Source organism: Pan troglodytes, chromosome 3 (genome assembly GCF_028858775.2).
Source record: "Pan troglodytes isolate AG18354 chromosome 3, NHGRI_mPanTro3-v2.0_pri, whole genome shotgun sequence".
Classification (NCBI taxonomy): Eukaryota; Metazoa; Chordata; class Mammalia; order Primates; family Hominidae; genus Pan; species Pan troglodytes.
In genome coordinates this window covers 82,961,616-82,987,641 of record NC_072401.2, presented here as the reverse complement: position 1 = coordinate 82,987,641, position 26,026 = coordinate 82,961,616, and the positions used below count along the sequence as shown (strand labels likewise).

Sequence of the window (26,026 nt, the reverse complement as noted above, 5' to 3'; positions counted from 1 at the left end):
TGCAGCAAACCAACATGACACATGTATACCTATGTAACAAACCTGCACGTTGTGCACATGTACCCTAGAACTTAAAGTATAATTTAAAAAAAAAAAAAAAAGAGGTAGAGAGATAACCGGCAAAGGTGATGCCTGGGCTGGGCTAAAAAGCTGAGTAAGTTGGTAGATGGCAAGGCAAAGGCACATCCCAGGCCAAGGGCTCAGTGTTGTGAAATACAAGATGAGTATGAAGAAATACAAAAAGTAAGAAACAGCTTCTATTAATTTAAATATATCCATTTTCATACTCCTTCCTCTCCCCACACTCAATCCACATATACACGTTTCTACTATTTAAAAGAAACTAAAACCCTGTATTAGTCCATTTTCACACTGCTGATAAAGACATACTCGAGACTGGGCAATTTACAAAGGAAAGAGGTTTAATTGGACTTACAGTTCCACGTGGCTGGGGAAGCCTCACAATCATGGTGGAAGGCAAGGAGGAGCAAGTCACATCTTACGTGGATGGCGGCAGGCAAAGAGAGGAGCACTTGTGCAGGGAAACTCCCCTTTTATAACCATCAGATCTTGTAGACTTATTCACTATCACAAGAACAGCATCGGAAAGACCTGCCCCCATGATTCAATTACTTCCCACTGGGTCCCTCCCACAACACGTGGGAATTCAAGATGAGATTTGGGTGGCAACACAGCCAAATCATATCAAACCCAAAATGACTTCTTTCCAGTCTTATGTTTATTTCTTCACTCATTTTTCAACAAAACATTTTATTTAAACTCTACTGTATATCAGGGATATAACATTCCACATGGAAAACACAAGCTCTGCCTTCCCCAAGCTCACACTTCTTTGGAGTTTTGATCTAATTCCTCAAAGAGCCTTTCCCTTCTTCTCAAATACCACACACAGGACAGAGAGATATCGTATCTAAGCCATTAGACAGCTGACTATGAGAGCTGGGCACTCTAAGATTAGAGATCATTGGATTCAAACTTCTCAATTGAGAGGTGAAATCATTAAAGCCCAAACAGGCAGAGTTGAGAGATATCACCTCCCTCCCTTTGTTCATTAATACAGTTATTAATATCTTAATCTTTAAAAATTAGGCCGAGCACAGTGGCTCACGCCTGTAACCCCAGCACTTCCGGAGGCCGAGGCGGAAGTATCACGAGGTGAGGATATTCAGACCATCCTGGCCAACATGGTGAAACCCCATCTCTACTAAAAATACGAAAATTTGCTGGGTGTGGTGGTGCGTGTCTGTAATCCCAGCTACTCAGGAGGCTGAGGCAGGAGAATCGCTTTAATCAGGGAGTCGGAGGTTGCAGTGAGCCGAGATCACGCCACGGCACTGCAGCCTGGCAACACAGCGAGAGTCCTTCTCCAGGAAAAAAAAAAAAAAAAAAATTAAACATTGACCATAACTATTGTTTGAGAACTCTAGATTAAAATTATGAGTTTTCCAAATGTCATCCAAAAAGACTTCATGTACACGTGTATACACACATACACAAAAAATCACACAGTCCTTTAAAGCTTCACCCCACCCAGTATTTAATTTCATTAAATAAGTTTATACACAGAAAACACTTAGAATAGTTACCTGGCACATAGATGCCATTTAAGTGTTTGCTATCAGTATTACTGTTTTAACTTAATCTTCATAGCATTACTATTACTATTAATCACTCAAACATTAAAATGGACAGGAGTAGATGGCACTTTGACAGGTACAATTTTATAAATGAATAGATAAAAGCTAAGATAATATAGCCAAAATTATAAACATAATAATAACACCTTTGAGACCAGAAATCTAGTATCCTTATTCTCCGACTTCTAGGAAAAAAGTCTGGCTACATTAAAATAGCTGAAGAGCTACATTAAAAACATTTACTTTGGGCCAAGCACGGTGGCTCATGCCTGTAATCCCAGCACTTTGGGAGGCAGAGGAGGGTAGATCACTTGAGGTCAGGAGTTTGAGACCAGCCTGACCAGCATGGTGAAACCCATCTCTATTAAAAATACAAAATTATCCCGGCATAGTGGCACACACCTGTAATCCCAGCTACTCGGGAGGCTGTGGCACAAGAATCACTTGAACACGGGAGGTAGAGAGTGCAGTGAGCCGAGATCACGCCACTGCACTCCAGCCTGCGTAACAAGAGTGATACTCCATCTCAAAACAAGAAAAATTATTTTTATGGATTTATCATTTTTATCTTGTCTACCTACAGAGAGAAATTGAGACACGTTTCAATAAAAAAAAATGCATGAACAAAATTTAACCAAGGAAGAATGAGATTTTTGCATGGCAAACTACAAAACATTGTAGAAATAAATTTAAAAAGACCTAAATAAATGGAAAGACATCCCACATTCATGGATGAAAGACATGATATTGTTAAAATGGCAATGTTTCCCAAATGGATCTACAGATTCAATGAATTCTCTATTAAAATCCCAACAACCTTTTCTGCAGAACTGGACAAGGTGATTCTAAAACCCATATAGTAAAATTAATAGACAAAACTATCTTGAAAAAAAAAAAGAACAAAATTGGAGGACTCACACTCCCAATTTTAAAATGTACTCTAATGGCATAGCAATCAAAACTGTATAGTACTCCACAAGGATAGATATATAGATCAACAATACAGAATTAAGGGTCCAGAAATAAATTCACACAACTGTGGTCAATTATTTTTGACCAAGATGTCAAGACCATCCAATGTGGAAAGAAAAATATTTTCAACAATGGTATAGGGATAACTGGATACAAATAAATTTGGACCTCTACCTCACACCATATACAAAAATTAACTCAAAATGGATCAAAGATTTAATTAAAGAACTAAAATTGTAGAACTCTTAGAAGAAAACATAGGTACAAATTTTTATGACCTTAGATTAGGCAATGGTTTCTTAAATATGACATCAAAAGCATAAGCAAGAAAAGAAAAATAGGTAAGTAGGACTTCATCAACTTAAAAATTTTTGCGTGACATTATTGAAGAAGGTTACAAAAAGCTCCCACAGGATGAAAAACATATTTGCAAATGATATATCTGATAATGGTCTAGTATCCAGAATATATAAAGAACACTTACCGTTAAACAAGAAAGAGACAACCCAGTGTTAAAATGGGTGAAGGATTTGAATAGACATTTCTCCAAAAACATATATGAATGGTCAGCAAACATATAAAAAAATTTCAACACCGTTAGTCACTATGGAAATGCAAATTGAAACGACGAGATACCACTTCATACACACTAGGAGGAATATAATCCAAAAAATAGAAACTGAACAAGTATTAGCAAGAATGTGGAGAAATCAGAACCCTCACACATTGCTGCTGGAAATGTAAAATGGTACAGGCACTGTGAAAAATAGTTTGGCAGTTCCTCAAAAGTTAAACATAGAATTTTCGTATGACTCAGCATTTCCACACCCAAGAGAATTAAAAACACATTCACACAAAAACTTGTATGTGAATGCTCATGGCAGTAGCACTCACAACAGCCAAAAAGTGAAAACAACCCAATGTCTGCCAACTGATGAATGAATAAACAAAATTTATATATTCATACAATGAAATATTATATTATTCTACCCTAAAAAGGAATGAAATACTGATACATGGTACAACTTGAATGAACCTTGAAAACATTATGTTGGATAAAAGAAGCCAGATAGAAATGGCAACAAGTTGTACTGATTACTTTTACATTAAATATCTAGAGTAGGTAAATCCACACAGGCAGAAAATAGGTTACTGATATGGAGGTGTGGGGTTTCTTTCTGAGATAATGGTAGTCTTCTGGAATTAGATAGTGGCGATGACTGCATAACATCATAAATATAGTAAAAATCACTAGACTACTCTGTAAAATGATTTAAATGGCAAATTTTATGTTAATTGAATTTATTCTCAATAAAAGTAATTTAAGAAACAATACATGTACAACATGTAAATATACAGACGAGAATTAAAACTAAAAGGAGGAGTCAGAAACCAAAAGGCAGAAAGTAGAAAACAGAGTGGAACTCAGACTTATGCAGGGGTTGGTTCTCAGTCAGCACATAGGGTAAAAACTGAACACAGTCAATTAGCCTTGAGCCTTCCACAGGAGACACAGGTCACACTGCAGACTGACACACTCTCTCTGGATATGTCCAACACAGTATCAGCAGAAATGTCCAGAAGCACTGGAAGTTCTATCAGTTAGCTTTTGATTAGAACAAAAACAAAACCCACTCCATAATTAGTGGTGTACAAATAATAAAAACATATTGTTTCTCATGATTCTGCAGGTCAGTTGGGCTTTCCTGGCCTGGATATCTAGGGTGGCCTCATTCACACTTCTGGCAATTATAAGCTATCAGCCAGGGCACACGTGGCTTCTTGAACAGGACAACTTGGGCTTGCTCCTACAGTCCTCAGGGTCCTAAGTGCAGTAAGAGAGAGCACGCACCCAGTACACAGCACATTGCATGTCTCTGAATGCTTTACATTTATTTGCTCTTGTTTCACTGGCAAAAGCAAGTCACAAGCCCAGCGTCAGTATGGGAGGCGACTACTCAAGGTGAGCAGACACTGGGAGGGGAATGATGCAGGCCTTTTTGCAAACAATCCAGCCCACAGAATAATCAATTTTAGGTTTTTTGGTTTGGGACTAAAGCATCTGGCATGGGCCTAGGGGTCAGTTTGTATAACAAGGTATGTATCTTTAACCACAAATCACACTGAGCACTGTGAGATGCTCAGGGATATCCTCTGCAGACTCAGGCAGACAAAGAGAGCACTAGGTTCACACGCCTCCAGTACACACCCCTTCTGGGGTGTATACTCATCAGGTGGAAAGATGAATAGGTTCACCTGCACTCTTTACATTGTTGTTTCTCTCTCTTTGTCTCCTCTTTCTTTTTTTTTTTTTTTTTTTTTTGGCTGGCCCACAGAGTTGAATTCCCCTAATTCATATATGCTTCAATTCTACTACACACTGAAAACCAGAAATCTGAAACATTTTGTGTAATTGTGTGTCAAGTTTGGAGCTTCTCAAAATATCAGAGATTAAAGAATTTTTTGAATGCTTCATAGAATAATAATGTTTATGATAAAATACACAACAGCTTATCAAAAGAAAAATTTTCCCTGTCACTAAACTCCAAAGAGAAACTAGTTTATGGGATCATAAAAGATAATGAAAGATATTACAAAATATCTTCAACAGCAGTTTGGGCAGAAATCACAAAAGCGCTCCTCAACAGGCTACTTCTTATATTAACATTTCATAACGGCTTAGTAAATAAAGCCTTAGTAAAGGCATTCCTACCTGGGCTGAGCTAAATAGGTTACTATCTGGTTAATTCAAGAAACAGGAATAAAGTACAGAAATAGGTAAATCAGGAATATGATCCTTGGTCTGTATTTGTTAAATATTATCTCAAGACCACTTTTGGCAAAACTTGAGTGAAATTCAGTTTAAGATACACTCTCCAGTATGTGACAGAAATGTAAATCTTATGTTCATGGTAATATTGTGTAATATAATTTAAACAGCACGTTTGTAAAATTTTTTAAATGCTAGTATGTGCCTTCCTGATAGGCTAAGTATTTTATGGTGTACTTGGCTGAATGGCCCAAGGTAACAGGAAACAGTCCCAAAGACCTATGGCTTCACACAGGAAGTAATTACCTTTGGAGATTCCAACTTCATCTGATTTAAGCCCTGCTTCTTGACTTCATGATCTTTCTGCTAACCCTGAGCTGAAATGTCTCAGATTACTATAACTAAGAATTACTAAGTCCCTGGCAGGTGTCCTTTCAGTATTATTTCTGCCAAATCAGAAGGCTGTACATGGCAGAGTGGGAAAACTGTAGTTTTCAGTTCACAGCACAAATTATACAAGTAGACACTAATATTTTAAACTAGTGAAATAGAAAAGCACATTCAAAGCACAATGTGAGTCTTATCAGTTACGCATAGACTAGAAGACTTCAGGGTGACTGGCTGATGGATTTCAGTAGATCCCAGCCAAGGCATGCATCCTGGAATTCCAGCTAAGCCATCTATAGGCTGATAACTCCAAAATCTACATCTTTAGCTTTGACATTCTCCAGAACCTCAGATTGCTGTATCCAACTGCAACCCTAACATCTTTATTTAAATATCTAGCAGGTATCTCAAACACAACACCACTTAATACAGAGCTCTAGATAGTCCCCTAAATTTTGCTCTTCATCCAGTATCCAAGTAAATGGCCTCACCATCTCCCCAGCTGCTCAGCCAAGTATCTAGGCATTAGCTCTGATTCATTCTTTTCTCTCATACTCAAATCTAATTCATCAGCATGTTCTTTGGACTCTACCCCTAAATATTTTCTGAACCTATTCAAGATTCTCATTCTTCACTACTCTAATGGGAATTAGTGCAATAGATTAATTGGAATAATGGCCCCAATTTTTCATATCTCCTTGTATCTTTTCACACCTGTCTGAATTCCTGTCCTTTGGCAATGCCCTCCCACACTGACTATGGATATACCTACGTAACTTACTTTGACCAATGGGACAGTAGCAAACTTGACACAAGCTGAGTCCTTAAAACGTGTGTGTTTGTTTCTACTTCCTCTCTTACTTCTTTGCGATCACCATGAGAATACAACTGTCCAGCCTGAGGGTAAGCCCAAACTAGCCTACTAGAGGGATGTAACGTACATATGGAGGAGAGCAGAGTTGATCCAGACATCTCAGCTGAGACCATCCCTATACCAGTTGACAGCCAGCTGGCCCCTCAAACATATCGGAGAACCCAGGCAATATTGCAGAGCTGCCTACCTAACCCACAGTGGATCACAGACACATGGGCAAGCCCAGTTAAGATCAACCAAGCCCAGTCAAGATCAGCAGAATTACCCAGACATGCTATACTCATGAGCAAAAATAAATCCTAATTGTTGTATGCTGCTGAATTTATGGGACTGTTTGTTACACAGGATTACTGTGGCAATAACTAATATAGCCATCATTATCCCTCATCAGGACTACTGGAATATGCTCCTAATGGGTCTCAGTACTTCCTTCTTATCTCCTTATAATCATTTTTCCATGCATCAGTAAATACAATCATTAAAAAACATAAATCAGTCTATGTCATCAGCCCTGCTAAAATCCTCCAACGGCTACCCAATGCACTTAAACTAAAACCCATACTCCTTAACCTAGTATATGACCTACTTCTCTAACCGCATCTAGTACCACTCCCCAATGGCCCACTATGATTCAACCACACCAGCCTTCTTCCTATTCTTCAAACACTGCAAACTCATGGCTGGGGTCTTGGCACATAATGTTCTCTCTACCTGGAAGAGTGCTCCATTTTCTTTCTCCCTCCTCCCCACCCATTTCTCTCTTGCAGTTTTCTTCTTATAACTCAAATTTTAGTTTAAATTCACTTCCACAAAAAAAGACCTTCCTTTGACTACCCAGTCTAAAGTAGACAGCCAGTTATTCTCACTATGTTATCCTGTTTTAATTCTTTCCATGGTACTTATCTCTGTGTGACACTTTTCTTGATTATGTGTTGTTTTTCTTATGCACTCTCCCCACTGGTTGTAAGTTTCACAGGAAAGGAACCTGGTCTGTGCATTCACCACTGGGTCCTCAGCTCCTAAAGCAGTTCCTTCACATATTATTCATTAAATACTCAGATTGAATTGGACATGATTGTATTTACTTAGGATTGAGGGAGGACTCTAAGGAGTATGCAAGTGGAAGAATGTAAGAGAAATAACAGCCTTTATTATAAAAAGAAGAGGGGTGGGATGATATTGTAAATGACAAGATCAAAACTTTATTGGGGTGACTGCAAAAGGGGAGGAGGAGTAATTAAAATGGTTTCAGAAAGCTCATAATAAGACTATGGGTTTTACAGAGAAGAAATAGTAGAAGCAAATATTGGATGAATGCTACCTGACATAGAATAAACAAATCAGATCCTTTCTAAGATCTGGTTTTTACAAAGACGAAGAAGCAAGGCAAGCTAAAATGGAAGGGAGAAAAGACCAACTGATTCTGAGAGGAAAATACTAAAGCAGAAAAAACATTTCACTAGATAACAGAATGCAGTTCACAGCCTGGACTCTGAAAACAGCCTAAAATGGAAGCTTTGCTCTGCTCCTTATTAGTTGTATAAACACCGACAATTACCTCTGAGCTCGCTTCCTGATTTATAAAATAGGGTAATAATTATGACTTCATAGAGAGTTGTAAGAATTAAATAAGCAAATATACATAAAGTGCTTAGTATGGCACATGGATTATAGTAATTACTCAGCATTAGTGATGATGATGACAGTGGTAGTGGTGGTAGTGCTGCTGATCCTTAAGTCAATCCTGCTATTGTTGATTAAATTGGCAAAGGCCATGGTATCTCACTGAGTCTGTTGAGTCTGCTTAATTTTTTTTTTAATTTTCAAGCATTTCAAGTTGTCCCTTCTTACCAAGAAAGAAATGAGCACAGAACGAGAACCTAGAGCCAGAAGAGCTGGGTTCTGTCCCTGGTTCTGTAACTAACTAGCTGGGTGATCTTGGATGAGTCACCAACTTCCCAGACCTGAAAGTTTCCTTGTCATCAGCTCTATCCCTGCCCAAGGCAGCAGGTCTAAGAAACATTCCGTGAAGAGGCAGAGGTACTGACGTAAGATAGAGACATAAAGGCAGAGATATAGGCAGACAATCACTCCATGTCATTCCATTCCAGAGCACAAAAAGCAATATTAAATACCTTAACTCAAGGCTTCCCAAATCATGTTCCTCAGAACACTAGGAGCTGTGGGATGATAACATGTGCTTATATTAGACCATAATCTCATAAATGTAGGAACACTGGGTGACTTTATTCTACTCTAGGACCAGTGGCCAGCAGAGTACTCAAAACATACTACCATAGCACACGTTTACTGCATGCTTGTTGAATGAATGAACAAATGAATGAATGGACAAGTATATTTGGGAAAAGCTGGGTTAAACAACATCAAATTGGTTCCTTGTATGCATTTCTCAGGGGCTTTAATAGGTGAATCATATAGAATGCAGCACTTCCCAACCTCATTTGATCATAGAACTTACTCTATTTCCCCTGAACCTCGTTAACATCTCCCAGAGTTGTAGTCTATAAAACACAGTTTGGGAAACATCTGAGGCTTACATAATGTAAGTCATTTTTACTATCATGAAGTACGTAAGTTATCTCACTTTTTATTCATAAGGCAGTAAAAAGGCTAAGTAACTTGATTCATACCTAGTATGTAGCTGTCGTCTCCTGGCATCCTACCCTTTCAAAATCTCCCATCACCAGGCAGGGCCTCAATCTCTCCTCTCTCCTAAGCAGCAGCTGTCCTGTCTCATTCCTCTGCCCTTCTCCCTGCTCCCGCATAACTACTCTGTCCTGAAAATCCTTCCACCTCTTCTTCTATTATCTCTTCTCTCTAAAGCCCGTAGTCTTATTATGAGCTTTCTTTAACTGTTTTAATTACTCCTCCTCACCTTTTACAATCACTCCAATAAAGTTTTCATCTTGTCATTTACAAGATCATCCTGCCCCTCTTCTTTTTGTTCTTTCTCTTGCATTCTTCCACCTGCATACTCCTTAGGGTCATTCCTCAATCCTAAATAAATGTAATCATGTCCAATTCTTTTTTTTTTTTTTTTTGAGACAGAGTCTCGCTCTGTTGCCCAGGCTGGAGTGCAGTGACACAATCTCAGCTTACTGCAACCTCCTCCACCTCCCAGGTTCAAACAATTCTCCTGCCTCAGCCTCCCGAGTAGCTGGGACCACAGGCATGCACCACCATGCCCAGCTAACTTTTGTAGTTTTAGTAGAGACAGGATTTCACCATGTTGACCAGGCTGATCTTGAACCCCTGACCTCAGGTGATCCACCTGCCTAGGCCCCCCCAAAGTGCTGGTATTATAGGTGTGAGCCACCGAGCCTGGCCTAATCATGTCCAATTTAATCTGAGTTCCCTTTTCCTTTCCTACCACTTGTTTTCCAGGACTCAGGCAAGCAAATGTACCAGGTCTTTTCATATCCCCATGTATCTGCTCGAGTTGTTCTCTCTGGAAGGCTCCTCCCTCTTTATCCACCTATTGAAATCCTATTCATTTTTCGAGGTCCTGATCATATGTAATCTCTTTTATGAAGTCTCCCTTATTTTCCATTCCTGCCATAATTAACGACTCCCATTAACCCCAAGACAACTGCACAACTAACGCAAACATAAAAAGTTGGTTGTATCTATGAATGCAGAGATAGCAGAGCTGGGAGAGATGACCATGAACCAGGTGAGTCAATCAGGGAGAATGACAAAGAGGTTGGTGGCAAAAGGAGAGACCAGGAGGGTACCTGCATGAATGGCTTGAACCCTAAAGGACAAAGGGGTTTTGCAGGAAGGCAGAAAAGTGATGCCCTAGAAGTGGCAAAGGGAAGCTAGGAGTAGGCTACAGCAGAGAGAGCTACAGGGAAGGCAATGCTGTTATTCTGTGAGGAGGCTGTGGTGTGGGAGAGTTGATTCACAGTGGAACAATGCTCTCAAAGGGCCACCGGAAAGATTTGGGAAGGCAGCCAGCAGAAGAATGGAAGTTCAAAATCATAGGAGGCTTGAGAGTACATAGAAAGACAGTTGATTAGAAAGGCTGGTGGTCAAAAAAACTGGGGATAAGAGGCAAGGCCTCCGCCTACACTGGCTGAGATCCCAGATGGTGTCAGAGGCCAAATGAGGTTAGCATTCAATAGTCTTTGATCAGCATCCAAAGAGTAGGTTGACGAGTAATTTTTCCGATGTCTATGAAGAACAGATTTCTCTAATGTTCCACTCATGGCAAAATCCTTTTCCCACCCAGATCCATTTGTGGGCTATGCCATAGGGCAGGATGGAGGGGCGGGGGCTGTTGGTGAGGAGGTGTTGGGTGTGGCACCTCCTTTCACTAGGGCAGGGCTCACTGACCTAAAAGGGACACAGCAAGCTGAACATGGTGCAGAGTCTACAGGGATGAGAGGCCTGCAAGGCACCAAGTAGGCACGAAGGCCAAAAAAGTAGTGGATGACCAAGGGCAGACAGACAATAGCATAGGGAATCCAAGACAAAAATACTCATCTTCTGAAAACCCGGTATAAGCAGGGTTCTTTCAAATGCACATAATTAGATTTAAGCAAACAACAGCAAAAGGAACACATTGGCTCACATAATCGAGAAGTCCTGGCACAGCTGACTCCTGCACTTCAAACAATGCTGAGTGTGCTCTCACCACCGTGCAGTGCTGCTTCTCACTGCACGGTCCCATTCTCTTGTATTGCGGCTTCCTCCATGGAGCAGGGAAAAATGACCACCAGTAGCTCCAGGTTACATCGCTCCAGGTTAAATCCCAGAGGAAGAGCTCCCCCTTTCCTAAATGCCAGCAGAAGAGTCCCATTGAGCCAGACTGGGTCACATGCTAACCCCTGAGCCAATCACTTGGTCAAGTGGAGGGACTGCTCGGATTGGCCAAGGCTGAATCACATGATCATCCCTGGGTAGTGTCAACTCCACCCAAACCACATGAATTGGACAGAGTAGCTGCCCAAAGGAAGAAAGTCTGGGCAGACAAATAATCAGTCCACTACAGCACAGTCACTTGTCAGGAAGGCCCCAGATAACCAAAAGGGCACTTGAGAGAGCTTTGAAGTCAGACAGAACTGGTTTTAAAGGTCAGCTTTGACATTTACTAGCTGTATGACCTCAGGTAAGTAATGTAACTTCTCAGTAACTCAGGTTCCTCATTGTAAAATAGTACCTACCTCCTATAGATATTGTGGGAGGATTAAATGAAATAATTTACATAAATTGCTAAGCACAATGCTTGACACAAAGTAAGTGATCAATCAATGGCAGCAATTATTATCAAAAATAACAATAATGACAATTAGTATTATCAGAACAAGGATACCACATGAAGGGTGATCTGTGACTCCATGAAAGAGAGGGCAAGGTCAGCATTTGGATAAATCAGCCCTGGGTCATGTATAATTAAGGACAACTGAGGACACAATGCAGAGGCCCAAATACAGAGTCAAAGCTAAGATAACAATTCAAATCAATAAACATGCTGAGCACCTATTGTGCACTAAGCACTGGGAATACAATTATGAATAACACACATATGACTCCAAGGTAAACTACCATGAAGAATGACTATGGCTCTGTGACAGTATTTCTGGGGGAGGAGAGGTTGACTGAGGCTGCTTCTACACTTTCAGCCACAGGCAGGGCACTGGAGTAGTGCTGAGCATACAACAGAACAATGCCATGGGACCAACTACCAGAATGCGAGGAAGAGACAGAAGGGCTACAATCCACCGCCCACCCTGCTAAAAATAATGCCTCTGTGGCCGGGCACGGTGGCTCACATCTGTTATCCCAGCACTTTGGGAGGCTGAGGCAGTTGGATCGCTTGAGCCTAGGAGTTCGAGACCAGTTTGGGCAACATGACAAAACCCTGTCTCTACAAAAAATTAAAAAAAAAAAAAAATTAGCCAGGAGTGATGGTGCCTGCCTGTAGTCCCAGCCACTAGAGAGGCTGAGGAGGGAGGATCGCTTGACCCTGGAAGGTCAAGAGGCTGCAGTGAGGGGATATTGCGCCACTGCACTCCAGCCTGGGCAACAGAGCGAGACCTTGTCTCAAAAAAAAAAAAAAAGTCTTTTTGCATAAATTAGGAAAAAGTGTCTCTTCTTTTAAAAACTTTACTTCTATCTTCCTAAAACCTGTTGCAGTAAATAAGCAAATCCACTGGGTCTACAATATAAATGACATCTCAGAATTTTGTAGTGTATAACCTGCACATTATATATAGCAGTTCTGGGCATAGGCAGGGAAAATAAGATGGATGCTGAGAGGAGTCAGGAGTCAGGGATGGGGATAGAGTGTCTAGGAGTCCCCGGTCCTTAGGAGACAAAGAATACCTTTTGCTATAGAGCTGCGCTGTTCAATATGACAGCCACTTGCCACCAATAGCTAATGAGCACTTGAAATGAAGCCAGTGCGAATGGCGAACCACATTTTTTATTTTAATAAATATGAATTTAAAATGTAAAACTTAAGCAGTAAATAATTTTTTTCCATTAATCACAACTTTGTTGTTTGGTAGAACTACATTTCACTCTATCTGCTGCATTACAAAAGATGTCCTGTACTGTATTTCTCCCGAGTTATTTCTAGTATCTCAATAATTTTATATGATTATATGAAATTATAATATTTTTATATATGGCTTACATGAAATATATTATTAAAATTAATTTCACCTGTTGCACTTTCCTTTTTTAAGGTGACTACTAGAAAATTTTAAATTACATATGTGGCTTACAGAATATTTCTGTTCAACAGTGCTGCTTTGAAGACATCTTAAGGTCTATATAGTTAAGGGGCTTGGGGTGATATCCAGAGAAACTAACTGCTTGGTTTTGTTTGAAGTAGACCTTCACATTTCTTTCTAGGTTGTCCAGCTCTGTTTACAAGGAGGGAAAATATGACAGAGAGAGGAGAGGAGCATACCTCAGTGAGTAGAGCTCAGCAGACTTCTGGACTCCACCTCCACCACTTACCACTTACCAAGTGTTACAGAACCTCCCTGAACTTCAATCTCTTCATCTGTAAACGCTGAAAGTAATCTTACCCACCTCAAAGGGCTGCCTGGAGGATTAAACCTGATACTCTAGGTAAAGAGCTTAGCATGGAGCCTGGCACATCATATATGCCCAATAGATATTTGGGATGTTTATTACTTGGGAATAAAGAAGGTGCAAATAGTTTGCCACAGTACAAGAGGGTGCACCCTGTCCACATGTCTCCTCATTTACCTTTCTAGACTGAAAATTTGGATGGAAGTATTTTCCTCAATCTTCTATACCATTGATAAATATATTTGCTTTCTTTAAATCCATTAGGTCTTTAAGACACATTAATGAGCAGTGAAAAAATTATCTTAGATGCTGAAGCAACATGAAAATGGGTAAAACTGGCATTTAATGAATTATTTGTGCCAACAGCTAACACTAGAAATTTTTGTTCCAAGTCATATAGTGAATGTTTTCAGTTAAGACTTTATAATATCTGAATCTCTTTCTTGAAACAAGCATTGGAATGTACATCTACATGTACAGATCGATTCATTTTATCTGAATGCATTGTTTTTTTGGTTTTTTTTTTTTTTTTTTGAGAAGGAATCTCGCTCTGTCACCCAAGCTGGAGTGCAGTGGCACAATCTCGGCTCACTGCAACCTCTGCCTCCCAGGTTCAAGCAATTCTCCTGCCTCAGCCTCCCGAGTAGCTGGCATTACAGGCATGCGCCACCACACCTGGCTAATTTTTGTATTTTTAGTAGAGACAGGGTTTCACCATGTTGGCCAGGCTGGTCTCAAACTCCTCAACCTCAAGTGATCCGCCCACCTTGGCCTCTCAAAGTGCTGGGATAACAAGAGAGCCACTAAGCCCAGCCCTAAATGCATTCTTTATTTCTCTGCCATTTTGCATAGACTTGAGATCAACTGTTTAGCTTTTTCATGTCCCAAAGGGTTCATGTAGACTGTATACTCCCTCTTGTATGTAATTTATTTTAAAAATAATAACTAGAGTAGTTCAACCATATCTGTATTCTGATACACATTCTGAGAAATGTCCAGCTGTGCCTAACCTTTGTTCATCATGTAGCCCTCTCCTGAGTCCTGATTTTCAAAAATATTTTTCCCAACTTATTGCTGACTGAATTTACTTACCAGACTTTGTGTGGGGTCTTTTCAAAATCACTTGGAAAATCAGTTTATCCCTGTCTTCCCTGATTATTTATTTAATTCTCTTTAAGAACTCTAGCGAATTTGTCTGACATGGTTACCCTCTTTCAAAGGGAAAGACTCTCCTCCGAAATGTTATATTTGCTTAAAACAGTATAAATCCACTTTCCCTACTTCCCTACACATACACTCATGTAGAATTTATTTTAGATTTCATTCATTCCACAAAGTCCAAGGAAAATTCCACAGACACTACATTAAATTTACCGTGAGTCTAAGCAAGCCATTATCTTCTATGAGGCTCTCTTTTCTCATCTATAAAATGGGCATAATATACTTGCCCTTTGCCAAATAGAACAAGCCATCTCCTTGTTCATGACTGTGTATAAAACACTCTTAGAGAAGCTCAAAGTCCTTTACAAGCATTAGGCCATGAATCTTTCTCAAGTGAACTGTTAATTATGTGTCATTATAGTTTGTTGAATAGATGCAAAACCTGAAGCACAGGAAAATAATTCCAGTTAATAGTTAACTTAGAAATCCATGCAAGGTAATGAAACAATATGTATAAAAACCCCTGTGACTCATGTTTGCCTATGTAACAAACCTTCACATGTACCCCCAAACCTAAAATAAAAGAAAAAAGAAATCCACCCAAGGCTTTAAACATTAGACCATGATATCTAGAAAGATGACAAAGGGGCTGGGCGCAGTGGCTCATGCCTGTAATCCCAGCACTTTGGGAGGCTGAAGCTGGCAGATCACTTGAGGTCAGGAGTTCGAGACCAGCCTGGCCAACGTGGCAAAAGCTCACCTCTACTAAAAATACAAAAAATAGCCGGGCGTGGTGGCACATGCCTATAGTCCCAGTTATTCAGGAGGCTGAGGCATGAGAATCTCCTAAACCCAGGAGGTGAAGATTGCAGTGAGCCGAGATCATGCCACTGTACTCCAGCCAGGGTGACAAAGTGAGACTTTGTCTCAAAAAAAAAAAAAAAAAAGAAAGAAAGATGTCAAAGGAAAAATCTGAACAGGAGCTCACTCTGCTGTAGTTCTTTATCAAGAAACTACATTAATGCAAAATTCTCTAACATTGCTGGTTGCCTTGCACACCTTACTGCATGATTACTCAAGCAGTAGAGAAATGGCACAATAGATAGGAAGGCTGGAGTTTCCTGAGGACATAAGATGCCTTCCTGGGTCACACAAAGTTTCATAAACTCTAGACCAGGTACTGAGGTCAAATGTCATTGCACAGTTACATAACAACTCTTCCATGTTTTGTTACTGATCCTTGGAAAGTTTTCCTATAGACATCCAATAAGATGAAATGAGGCTCTACATATTACCAACAAGAACACAGTCTCTGCAAATGACCTGTCAGGTTCTTCTAGTTTTATCTGACCTATAACTGGGTACATAACATGGCCTCAAGCGTTCTGGCTCTTCTTGTCCTCACATAACAGAGACACTGTAATTCTAAAAGGTCAAAAAAGAGAAAAAATGGAAACTTCACATTGCTAGTGAGTTATTTTATGACCTTCTAAAACTGATGAATAAAAGCTAGAAATCAGTCAGGTGTGGTGGCTCACACCTGTAATCCTAGAACTTTGGGAGGCCGAGGTGGGAGAATCACTTGAGGCCAGGAGTTCAAGACCAACCTGGCCAACATAGCAAGGCCTCATCGCTACTTAATTTTCGTTTCAATGAGCTGGATGCAGTCGTATGCATCTGCAGTCCTAGCTACTCAGGAGGCTGAAGCCAGAGGCTGAAGCTCAAACCTTCTATTTAAGCCCAGGAGTTCGAGGCTGCAGTAAGCTATGGTGATGGCACCACTGTGCTCCAGCCTAAGCAACAGAGCAAGACTCTGTCTCTAAAACAAAAAAAAAAAAGAAAAAAAAAAATCTAAGTGTCCAACAACTGGGGAGTGGCTCAAAATACCACCGTATGCTAACATGACAGAATTACCCAAAGAAAATTATGCATGGACTAATTACAACGTCATAAAGTAACTATCTGTGTATAAATAAAGATTGTAGAATTTGGAGTTACATAAACAGTTGTAACATAATGCTCCTTAATTATTTTCTAGAACATTGCTAAAGATTTATTAAAAGTCAGCTGATAATAGAGATGACTGGAAGGGGATTCACAAAGATTCTGGAATGGTTTCAGGGTTATTTTTAATTTCTTCTTTGTAAGCTTCAGTATTGTTTATATCTTCTAACAAGGAATATATAAAACTCTACAAAATGACAATTTTTTTTTACTGATGGCAAGGAGAGTCCAAGGAGCACACCAGGTGTCTGAGAACCTCGGTGGCACCCAAAGATCAAACTTTTGCCTGGGGGAAGCAAGACGGTGTGTCAACAGCTCTGAGCCTAAAAAATGTCTTCTGGCTAGGACTCCAGAACTTATGAACAAGAATTATTTCATGCAATGCTTCTATAACTGGTTTAAGTATGTGACAAAGACACTGACAATCCTTAAAAAAATTCAAAAGCATGTATACCTAAATTTACATGTCTGACAGCATTCAAACCCAGTTAAATTGTATTTCTGTTTCCCTGCATGGTTAAAGGATCAAGCATTTTTATCACCCAAGCAGGAAAATGAAGAAATCAACTGCCTTCTACAAATCAAAAATAACCCTAATGGTAAAAACTAACTTTGTTGCATGCTTAAATCATATTGGCAGAAAAATGAAACTTTAAATCACTCTTGTAAGAAAAAAAGCCAGTTTCATTTTTGGGGCAGTCATGTGGAAATCCCACAAGTCGTGGTTGAAACATAACATTGAGGAGTATGTGAGGACATTAAGAGTTTCTAAGGAAATAGTAACAAAAGATATCATTGGAATTCCATGAAGGATAAGAAAAGAAAAATCAAAGGTTTTTCCTACTAAATCACATTATAACGTCACCAAAATTAAAAATAAAAGGAGTAGGATACTTGACAGGGAGTTTCACCTTGTAAGTATCTCATATAGTACATGACAAGTTAAAGTCTGTCGCTTTGATACTCTATTGTAAGCATTTCAAGGTTAAAAGCTTTAACCTTGAAAAACAAATGACATATAGTTACAAAAGGCAAAAGTATATATTGTAGAAATCCAAACAAAAGTGTTCCTCCTTTAGAAACATAAAACTGATGAGATAACATAATAGCCATAAAAACTAAGATAATCATAACACTATGCTAAGAAAAAATATACAGATGGAAAATAATAATAATGTATGTTGTCCTTTCAAGAATGTTTTCAGTGAAGAATATTTCTAAATAATACAAGAAACAATACACTTGAGAAAACTTAAATTGAATGCTCTATATTTCAATCCATATATAGACAAGTGATGTGAAAGTCTAATCAAGAATTTAGAGAATTTAGATTGTTGAGTACAACTTGGGTAATTATGACCAAATGTCTCTTTTTTTTTTTTTTTTTTTTTTTTTGAGACGGAGTCTTGCTCTGTTGCCCAGGCTGGAGTGCAGTGGTGCGATCTCAGCTAACTGCAACCTCTGCTACCTGAGTTCAAGAGATTATCCTGCCTCAGCCTCCCCAGTAGCTGGAATTACAGGCACGTGCCACCAGGCCCAGCTAATTTTTGTATTTTTAGTAAAGATGGGGTTTCACCATATTGGCCAGGCTGGTCTTGAACTCCTGACTTCAAGTGATCCACCTGCCTCAGCCTTCCAAAGTGCTAGAATTACAGCCATGAGCCACCATTCTTGGCCCAAATATCATTTTTTCTTAACTATAAAGTGTCCCAAATTGTCTGGAAAATTCATTCAGTATATTAAGTACTTCCTTGGTACTATGCTTTCCCTAGGAAAGAACTTCTGTGAAGACCCAGCACATTACACAAAAACTATACTGCCTGGAAAGGGAGGTTCCAATGACTTCAAAGACTTCGTTTAGAAAAGGGAAGGATGCTTGCGGAAGCACAGTGGGAGGAATGAGCTCTGCAGTATCCCTACTAGCCAAGCTTTTGTTCACAATGGTGCCTAGTGGTACCTGCTGAAAAAGCCTTTTTAACCATCTGTCATCCTCCAAAGATAAAGTAATTATTGCACCCACTCCATTGTCACAATCGCCAGCACTCCTGTTTTCTGTATTGCCAATGCATAGCTGCCATCATGGGAAGATAGAGCTTTGCTTTTTCTGCACAGATAAGATGGCTTAGGAACAATTATCCTCCTACTTTTGTGGAAACTGACTCTTGTCATCATGTGTGTAACCATAAAGAATGTTGATGTTACAAAGCAACTGGGAGAGCATGCTGGAAGTTCACAGCCCATTAAGGGAGCCTGAGGAATGACTCAACTGATAAAATGACGTTGGGAAAGTCGTGATCATCCACAAACGGCAGGGTACGTCAGCCCAGCCAGAAACAGGAACTTGATGCACATTCCAAGAAGGGCACAAGTGGAAAGGGAAGTAAGGGTGCTGCTGCTGGTAAGGCAGTTGTGTGATAAACTGGCCTCCAGAAGGAAATAATGATAACTTCCATTGAGGCCACATGGCCATCAATGACACCAATCCCATCTTTCAGATTAAAATAATATTGGACTTAATAGAAGCTGCACTTCACTGAAAGGTAAAACGTTCAGAGGTCAAGATGGCAGAAAGAGTCATCCTAAACAAAGTGAATTCAAGAAACGGGAACAATAGGCCAGGCGGTGGCTCACACCTGTAATCTCAGCACTTTGGGAGGCCAAGGCAGGCAGATCACCTGAGGCCAGGAGTTCGAGGCCAGCCTGGCCAACATGGTGAAACCCTGTCTCTACTAAAATTACAAAAATTAGCTGGGTGTGGTGGCGTGCACCTGTAATCCCAGCTACTCGGGAGGCTGAGGCAGGAGAATCACTTGAACCCAGGAGCTGAGATCATGCCACTGCACTCCAGCCTGGGTGACAGAGCGAGACTCTGTCTCCACCCCCGCCAAAAAAAAGAAAAGAAAGAAAGAAAGAAACAGGAACAAGGGCTCTATGCCAGTAATCTATGTACCACCCAACCTAAGATATAGGTTTTGCCCCCTATGACAACTATGATCAATTGGTAGTGTACACTTAGAGTTGTATATGAAGGCATCTGAGGTCCAAACTTGGCTCAGTGGCCCAGCCTGATCCGAAAATGTTTCCTGTGGGTAGAGGAAGGGGAAAACAGCAACACACTGCTATGACTGAATGGTGCCAGTCTCTGGATAGAGATTGGTAAAGAAATTATATTCTAGCCACTATTAGCAGACTGGACAAAAACCTCTACTTTCTCTCCCTTCTGAAAGCCTAAGACAACGACAATCAAGAAATTTTTTTATTTCATGTATAAATCAGCAAGGATGGAGAGAATGAGTGAAGAGACAATAGCAAAAACATTTTGGTGGAATAAGCAGAAGCCAAGAAATAATCTGATTTACACCATGGAATCTCCAAAAGGTTAAATAATTAAAGGCAATTGAACCCTCTATAAAAAGAGGGGTGGGCTAAAAAATTAGTGACTTTTTAAAGTCTTTTTAAAAAGCTGCATCCCACAGATCCCTTTGGCCACTCCAACCAGTTAGGTGACTGCCCCTTCTCTACCCCAGCAAAAAACCTGGAGTTTCCTCCCTACTCCTTCACCCTTCAGGGGGTCTGTACACAAACAGCATGGAGGGGTTATATGCACATCTGCATACTGGATGCTGAGACTTCCAGTCTTCTTTTCCACTTACTGACAACCAGGCTCTCTGTCAATCTCTGGGGAAAAGACTGGAAAAGGCTTCCCTGAGGACTCTCACCAGCCCAAGAGGTAACGACCACAGAGGTTCCCCAAATAAAAAGCCCAGCCAGATTCCCCCTACCATGAATTCCCCAGTCGACAAGCTCATCCACATCTTCAGCATTTTTTTTTTTTTTGAGACAGAGTCTCCCTGTGTCGCCAGGCTGGAGTGCAGTGGCATCATGTCGGCTCACTACAACCTCAGCCTTTCAGGTTCAAGCAATTCTCCTGCCTCAGCCTGCTGAGTAGCTGGGATTACAGGCACACGCCACCAGGCCTGGCTAATTTTTTTTATTTTTAGTAGAGACGAGGGTTTCACCATGTTGGCCAGGCTGGTCTTGAACTCCTGACCTCAAGTGTTCCGCCCACCTTGGCCTCCCAAAGTGCTAGGATTACAGGCGTGAGCCACCCTGCCTGAACCCCAGACCTTCTGCTTTTTAATCCCCCTCTGAAGTGTGAGTAGATAACGAAGGGCATTAGTTACACAAGGAAAACTTCTAACATGAAAGAGAAGAAACCTAAACAAATGAAAAGACAAAAGCCGCTTGGGAAATTCAATCTGTGCAGGAAGGAAAAAAAGTTGCTCCAAAAAATCATTAAGCTTCTTAGGGAGAAAGGAAAAGACACTGACACTATAAAACAAAAACCAGAAAGAAATAGACACACAAACCACACACATACAAATATATATGTATATATTCAGGCAACCAAAAAAATAGAGATTTTGATTTTAAATATTCATGATTACAGTCATGAAAAACTTATTTTTGGCCCAGTCAAAAATAGCCAATATCTGAACAATATGAGCTTCTCACAGACACAGAAAATAGAGGGGGAAAAATTACCAATGAGAGAGATATATATATATATATGTGTGTGTGTATATGTATATATACACACACATATATACACACACACACATATATACGTATATATATACATATATACATATATATACACACATATATACATGTGTGTGTGTATATATATATATATACTTTTTTTTTTTTTTTGAGACAAAGTCTCAATCTGTTTCCCAGGTTGGAGTACAGTGACTCAATCTCAGCACACTGCAACCTCCGCTTCCTGGGTTCAAGCAATTCTCCTGCCTCAGCCTCCTGACTAGCTGGGATTACAGGGGTGAGCCACCACGCCCAGCTAATTTTTGTATTTTTAGCAGAGATGGGGTTTCACCATGTTGTCCAGACTGGTCTCGAACTCCTGACCTCAGGTGATCTGCCTGCCTTGGCCTCCCAAAGTGCTGGGATTATAGGCATGAGCCACTGCGCCCGGCCACCAATGACATAATTTAAGAAAATTTCCCAAACTGAAGAATGAAAGTTTCCAGATTCAAAGAGCCCAACACAATCCATGAAAACAGACCCAAACCTAGGCACAGTGTCGTGAAATTTTAGGACTGTGGAGGCCAAGAGAAAATTCTATAAACTTCAGGGAGGACCCAGCAAATTGTAACGTGTACACAGATTACAAGAAAAAGCTGAGGAATCAGTAGAGTTCTAAATTTCTCAACAGCAATACCACAATGTGGAAGTCAATAGAACAATGCCTTCAAAATTGCCATCTTAGAAATCTACACTCAGTCAAACTATCAATTGTCAGTTGAAAACATATTTTCAGGCATCTACAGTCTCAGAAAAGTAGACCTCTAGGCATCCTATTCCAGGAAGCTCCTTTAGGATGGGCTCTACCAAAAGAAGGGAGTCAACCAAGACTGAGGAAGACATGTGCTACAAGTACCAGGAGATCCAACACAAGAGACAAATGATGAGAATCTCCAGAATGATGACAAAGGGAACCCTTGGGGTGACAAGTGTGCCGATGTACCGAAGGCACCCAGTCTGGATTATAGCAAGCCAGTAGGCTCAGGAACAGCTTCTTGAGGAAAACGAAATTGACAAAATACCTGGTCAATTGAGGGAGAATTTGGAAAACTGGCCAAGAGCTGTGGGTTTAATCAATGAAGAGCACAAAATAAATAAAATGAACAAACAAATCCATTATTAACTCCAAGGAAAATAAAAAGTTATGTTTGGTCACGCCTGTAATCCCAGCACTTTGGGAGCCCAAGGCAAGTAGATCACCTGAGGTCACGAGTTTGAGACCAGCCTGATTAACATGGAGAAACCCCATCTCTACTAGAAATACAAAAATTAGCTGGGCGTGGTGGCACATGCCTGTAATCCCAACTACTCAGGAAGCCGAGGCAGGAGAATCGCTTGAACCCGGGAGGCAGAGGTTGTGGTGAGCCAAGATCGTGCCATTGCATTCCAGCCTGGGCAACAAGAGCAAAACTCTGTCTCAAAAAAAAAAAAAAAAAAAAAGTTATGCTTGGCTTAGCTGTGAATTTTGATCTAACCATTATTCAATATTCTGTTTTAACGACTGCAAGAATGGGAAAATAGGGAAGCTGTACTTGCGTTGGGGGTTGGAGGGAAAAAGAGAGCCAACTCATCATCTTCCACAGTGGGAAGTCAACAGATAATGCTTAAAATTGAAAAATCAAGAAGTATCAACTATAAGCCACAAATGGCAAAGAATTACAAGTGGTTGTTTCTGGAAAGGGAGAAATGTAACTTGGATAAAAGTTTAAAACTATAAACCATAACAAAACAAACTTTGGCTTCTGTGCCCACACATTTTTACATTTGTTTGCTTTTTCTTTGTTTCCCTAATAACAATCTGTTTTGAAAAAGCCCATCCTTGTTTCTCTAAACAAAAGAGTATGTAATTCTCTACATCTATACTACAGTAGCTGCGGTCATCTGAGCTCTGAGCAGTCAAACATGGTGGGGAAATTAATTGTTACAATCCAATCCCAGAATTGGTTGAGCTGGGGTAGTGACAATAAGGCAAGCCCAAGCACAGGCGTGTTTGGAGGTGGAGGCAACTACTAGGCCCCTCCCCTCTGGGTTGTTTCTTATTTTTCCACAAACCTTTTATAATAGCATAACCACATCGTACAGGATAATTTTACAATTGCCAGTGACCATGAGCCAATTTCACTTTTTTCCAACAGACTTGAATGCCCAATTTATGATCGTAATTAGTCCAACCAAGGCAGCTGGCCCCCAAGACTGTTGATCTGGGTTTGACTTCAGTAACTCCACTTTGCCTGCTGTAGACTGGACAAGAAGGGAGCATAATAAAGGCTCTGAAGCAGCAGACATCCAAGGAGCATCCACGGGGAACCAGCACCATGCTGAAGATCAACACTCATGCTGACTCTGCAGACCAAGTACCCCTGCCCTGAACAACATGGTGATTTGTCTAGGGGTAAGAATCTGGGAGGGGTGGGGTGGAAGCTAAGGAGCTGGAACAGCTGGGGCAGGGAGGAGAGGCACCAACCTGGTCAACCTGGAGGAACCTGTAGGCAGAGGTGTGGCTGGAGGCCCAAGGCCCTGTCTCCCAGCACTCTGGATACCCGGAGGAAGGCAGAGAGGCTAGTAATTCTTCCCCAAGCGTAAAAGTAGGCCAGACACTGCTCACAACCCTTCCAACCTCCCTATCAAGGGTCAACTTAAGGAAGCAAAGGTTACCATACTCTCAGCTTTATTTTCCATGGTTTGGTAAAACATAGCTGCTGCCCTTGAGTAACTAGCTGCTGAGAAAACATGATTATCTTGATAAAGAATAAAGTAGGTTGAAAATGCTAGAGCATACATTAATATTCTATATCCTTTCCTAGTTGGGAAGATGTGAAAATTCTAGTTGGACCTATGTGGGGCAAAGGTATTGCCAACTAGAGTAAAGCACTGACTGCATGAGTTTACACTTGGCCTATACAGTTCCACAGACCAGAATGTACACACCCTTGTGAGAAGAGTCAAGATCATTAACATAAACACACCACAGTAAGCATCTGCGTTGGCAAGAGTGTAATATATGGATCAGATTAACTGGAGTATGGGGAAAGTGTAAGTCTTCCGTAAACATTGAAAATGTAACTAAACTAAAAAATACTTCCAAATACATAATGTGAAAGTTACCCATACTTCTATTTTCCCCTTAGAAATAAATCTTAATATCCCTTACTCCAGGTGATTATTGCAGAGTAAGCAGCTACCAGTGTCACGACCTAAACTGTTAAATCCCAAACTTTATTTGGGAGATCCGCTGGTTTGTTTCTTCCCAGCTCTTTAGCAGAGAATAATCTAGAAGTGAGTAAATTCTCAGAATTTCCCAAGAGGAAAATGAGCATTCACGGGAAAAATACAAGGAATACGCGCAAAACTTATAACTATTTTGGATAATCTTCAAACCCACTTAGCCACCAGCCATCCTGTTGTTCCAAGTTAACATTAAGATCAATCTTTCGAATCAAATATTCCAGTTTCCAAAGAATAGCAATGGATGAGATTGTTTCCAAACCTGGTACACACCACCATGTTACACGTCCACGGGAAAAATAAAATAAAATAAAATCCACAAGAAATTTAGGATTAAAGAAAATTAGGAAAGTGTACACTCCCAGGTCAAGGCCCTAGTTTTTCCAAGAAGTACATACATTGGCCGGGCACCTGTTTTCAATATTCAAACACAACTTCCCGGGGCGAGGTGGGCGGGGTATTGGGGGGGTGGGGAAGAGAACGTGAACTTCACTGGGTGAGTCACGTGCAACTGCGGAACATCTTGGCCGATACTGCCAAAATTTTTTTTTTAATACTTTAAGTTCTAGGATACATGTGCACAACGTGCAGGTTTGTTACATATGTATACATGTGCCATGTTGGTGTGCTGCACCCATTAACTTGTCATTTACATTAGGTATATCTATCTCGACACTGCCAAATTTCAATCAAGATCGCGCCGCCGCCCAACCCGAAAGGAGGCATCAGCCCTGCTCGCCGCTGGGACGTGACCCCAACGCTGAACTTGCCGCGGGGCGGCCTCAGGCCTGGAACTTCAAGAAAAAGGGGCGGGTGTTCCTTAGGAGAGGTCAGTGCGGGAGTTGGAGAAGTGGAGAATCTACTGCCGGCAGGAAGGCGAGGTTGCGCCACTGCGCGCACCTGTCCCTCCTTCCCGGACCGAAGAGGGGACCCAGAGACGGCACACCCGCGCTCACTGCGGCACGGAGGGGAGAAAATCCTTCCCCGTTCCTCGAGGGGCGTGTGGAAGCCGCCTCTTGCCGCGCTCATCCCCCTCCCCACCCGTCCTCGCCCGGAGTATCGCACTCCCGGGGCCGCCCCAGCCGGCCCGCGGCGCCCTTACCTGGCTGAAGCGCGGTTGCTGGGCGGACCTGGGGAGACTGCGAGGTGCAGTCTGCGCCGCGGAGTCCGGAGCCTAGCGCCCCAGAGTCCAGAGCAAAGCGCCCCGCCCCGCCCTCTGATCTCCCCGTCCCGCCCCCAATCACCCCGCCCCGCCCCGATTGCTCGCCCCGTGGACGCCCTACCCCGCCTCTGATCGTGCAGGCC

At 41.1% G+C, this 26,026-nt stretch overlaps 1 protein-coding gene across 5 annotated transcripts in view; it reads right to left on the bottom strand.

Moving 5' to 3' along the window:
- Positions 1–25,963, bottom strand: part of TEC (tec protein tyrosine kinase) — a 131,300-nt gene extending 105,337 nt beyond the window's left edge. For 2 of the 5 annotated variants that reach the window (XM_517310.7, XM_063808913.1), the window contains exon 1: positions 25,824–25,963. Coding sequence is in view for 2 of the 5 variants with exons in the window: in XM_063808911.1 (XP_063664981.1) it covers positions 3,115–3,207 (93 nt within the window). In the remaining 3 variants the exon portion in view is untranslated. Of the gene's footprint in view, positions 1–3,114; positions 3,399–25,823 lie in introns of those variants that run through there. The other 3 variants (XM_016951780.4, XM_063808911.1, XM_063808912.1) reach the window with 3 other exon arrangements.
- Between the last annotated feature and the right edge of the window lie 63 nt (positions 25,964–26,026).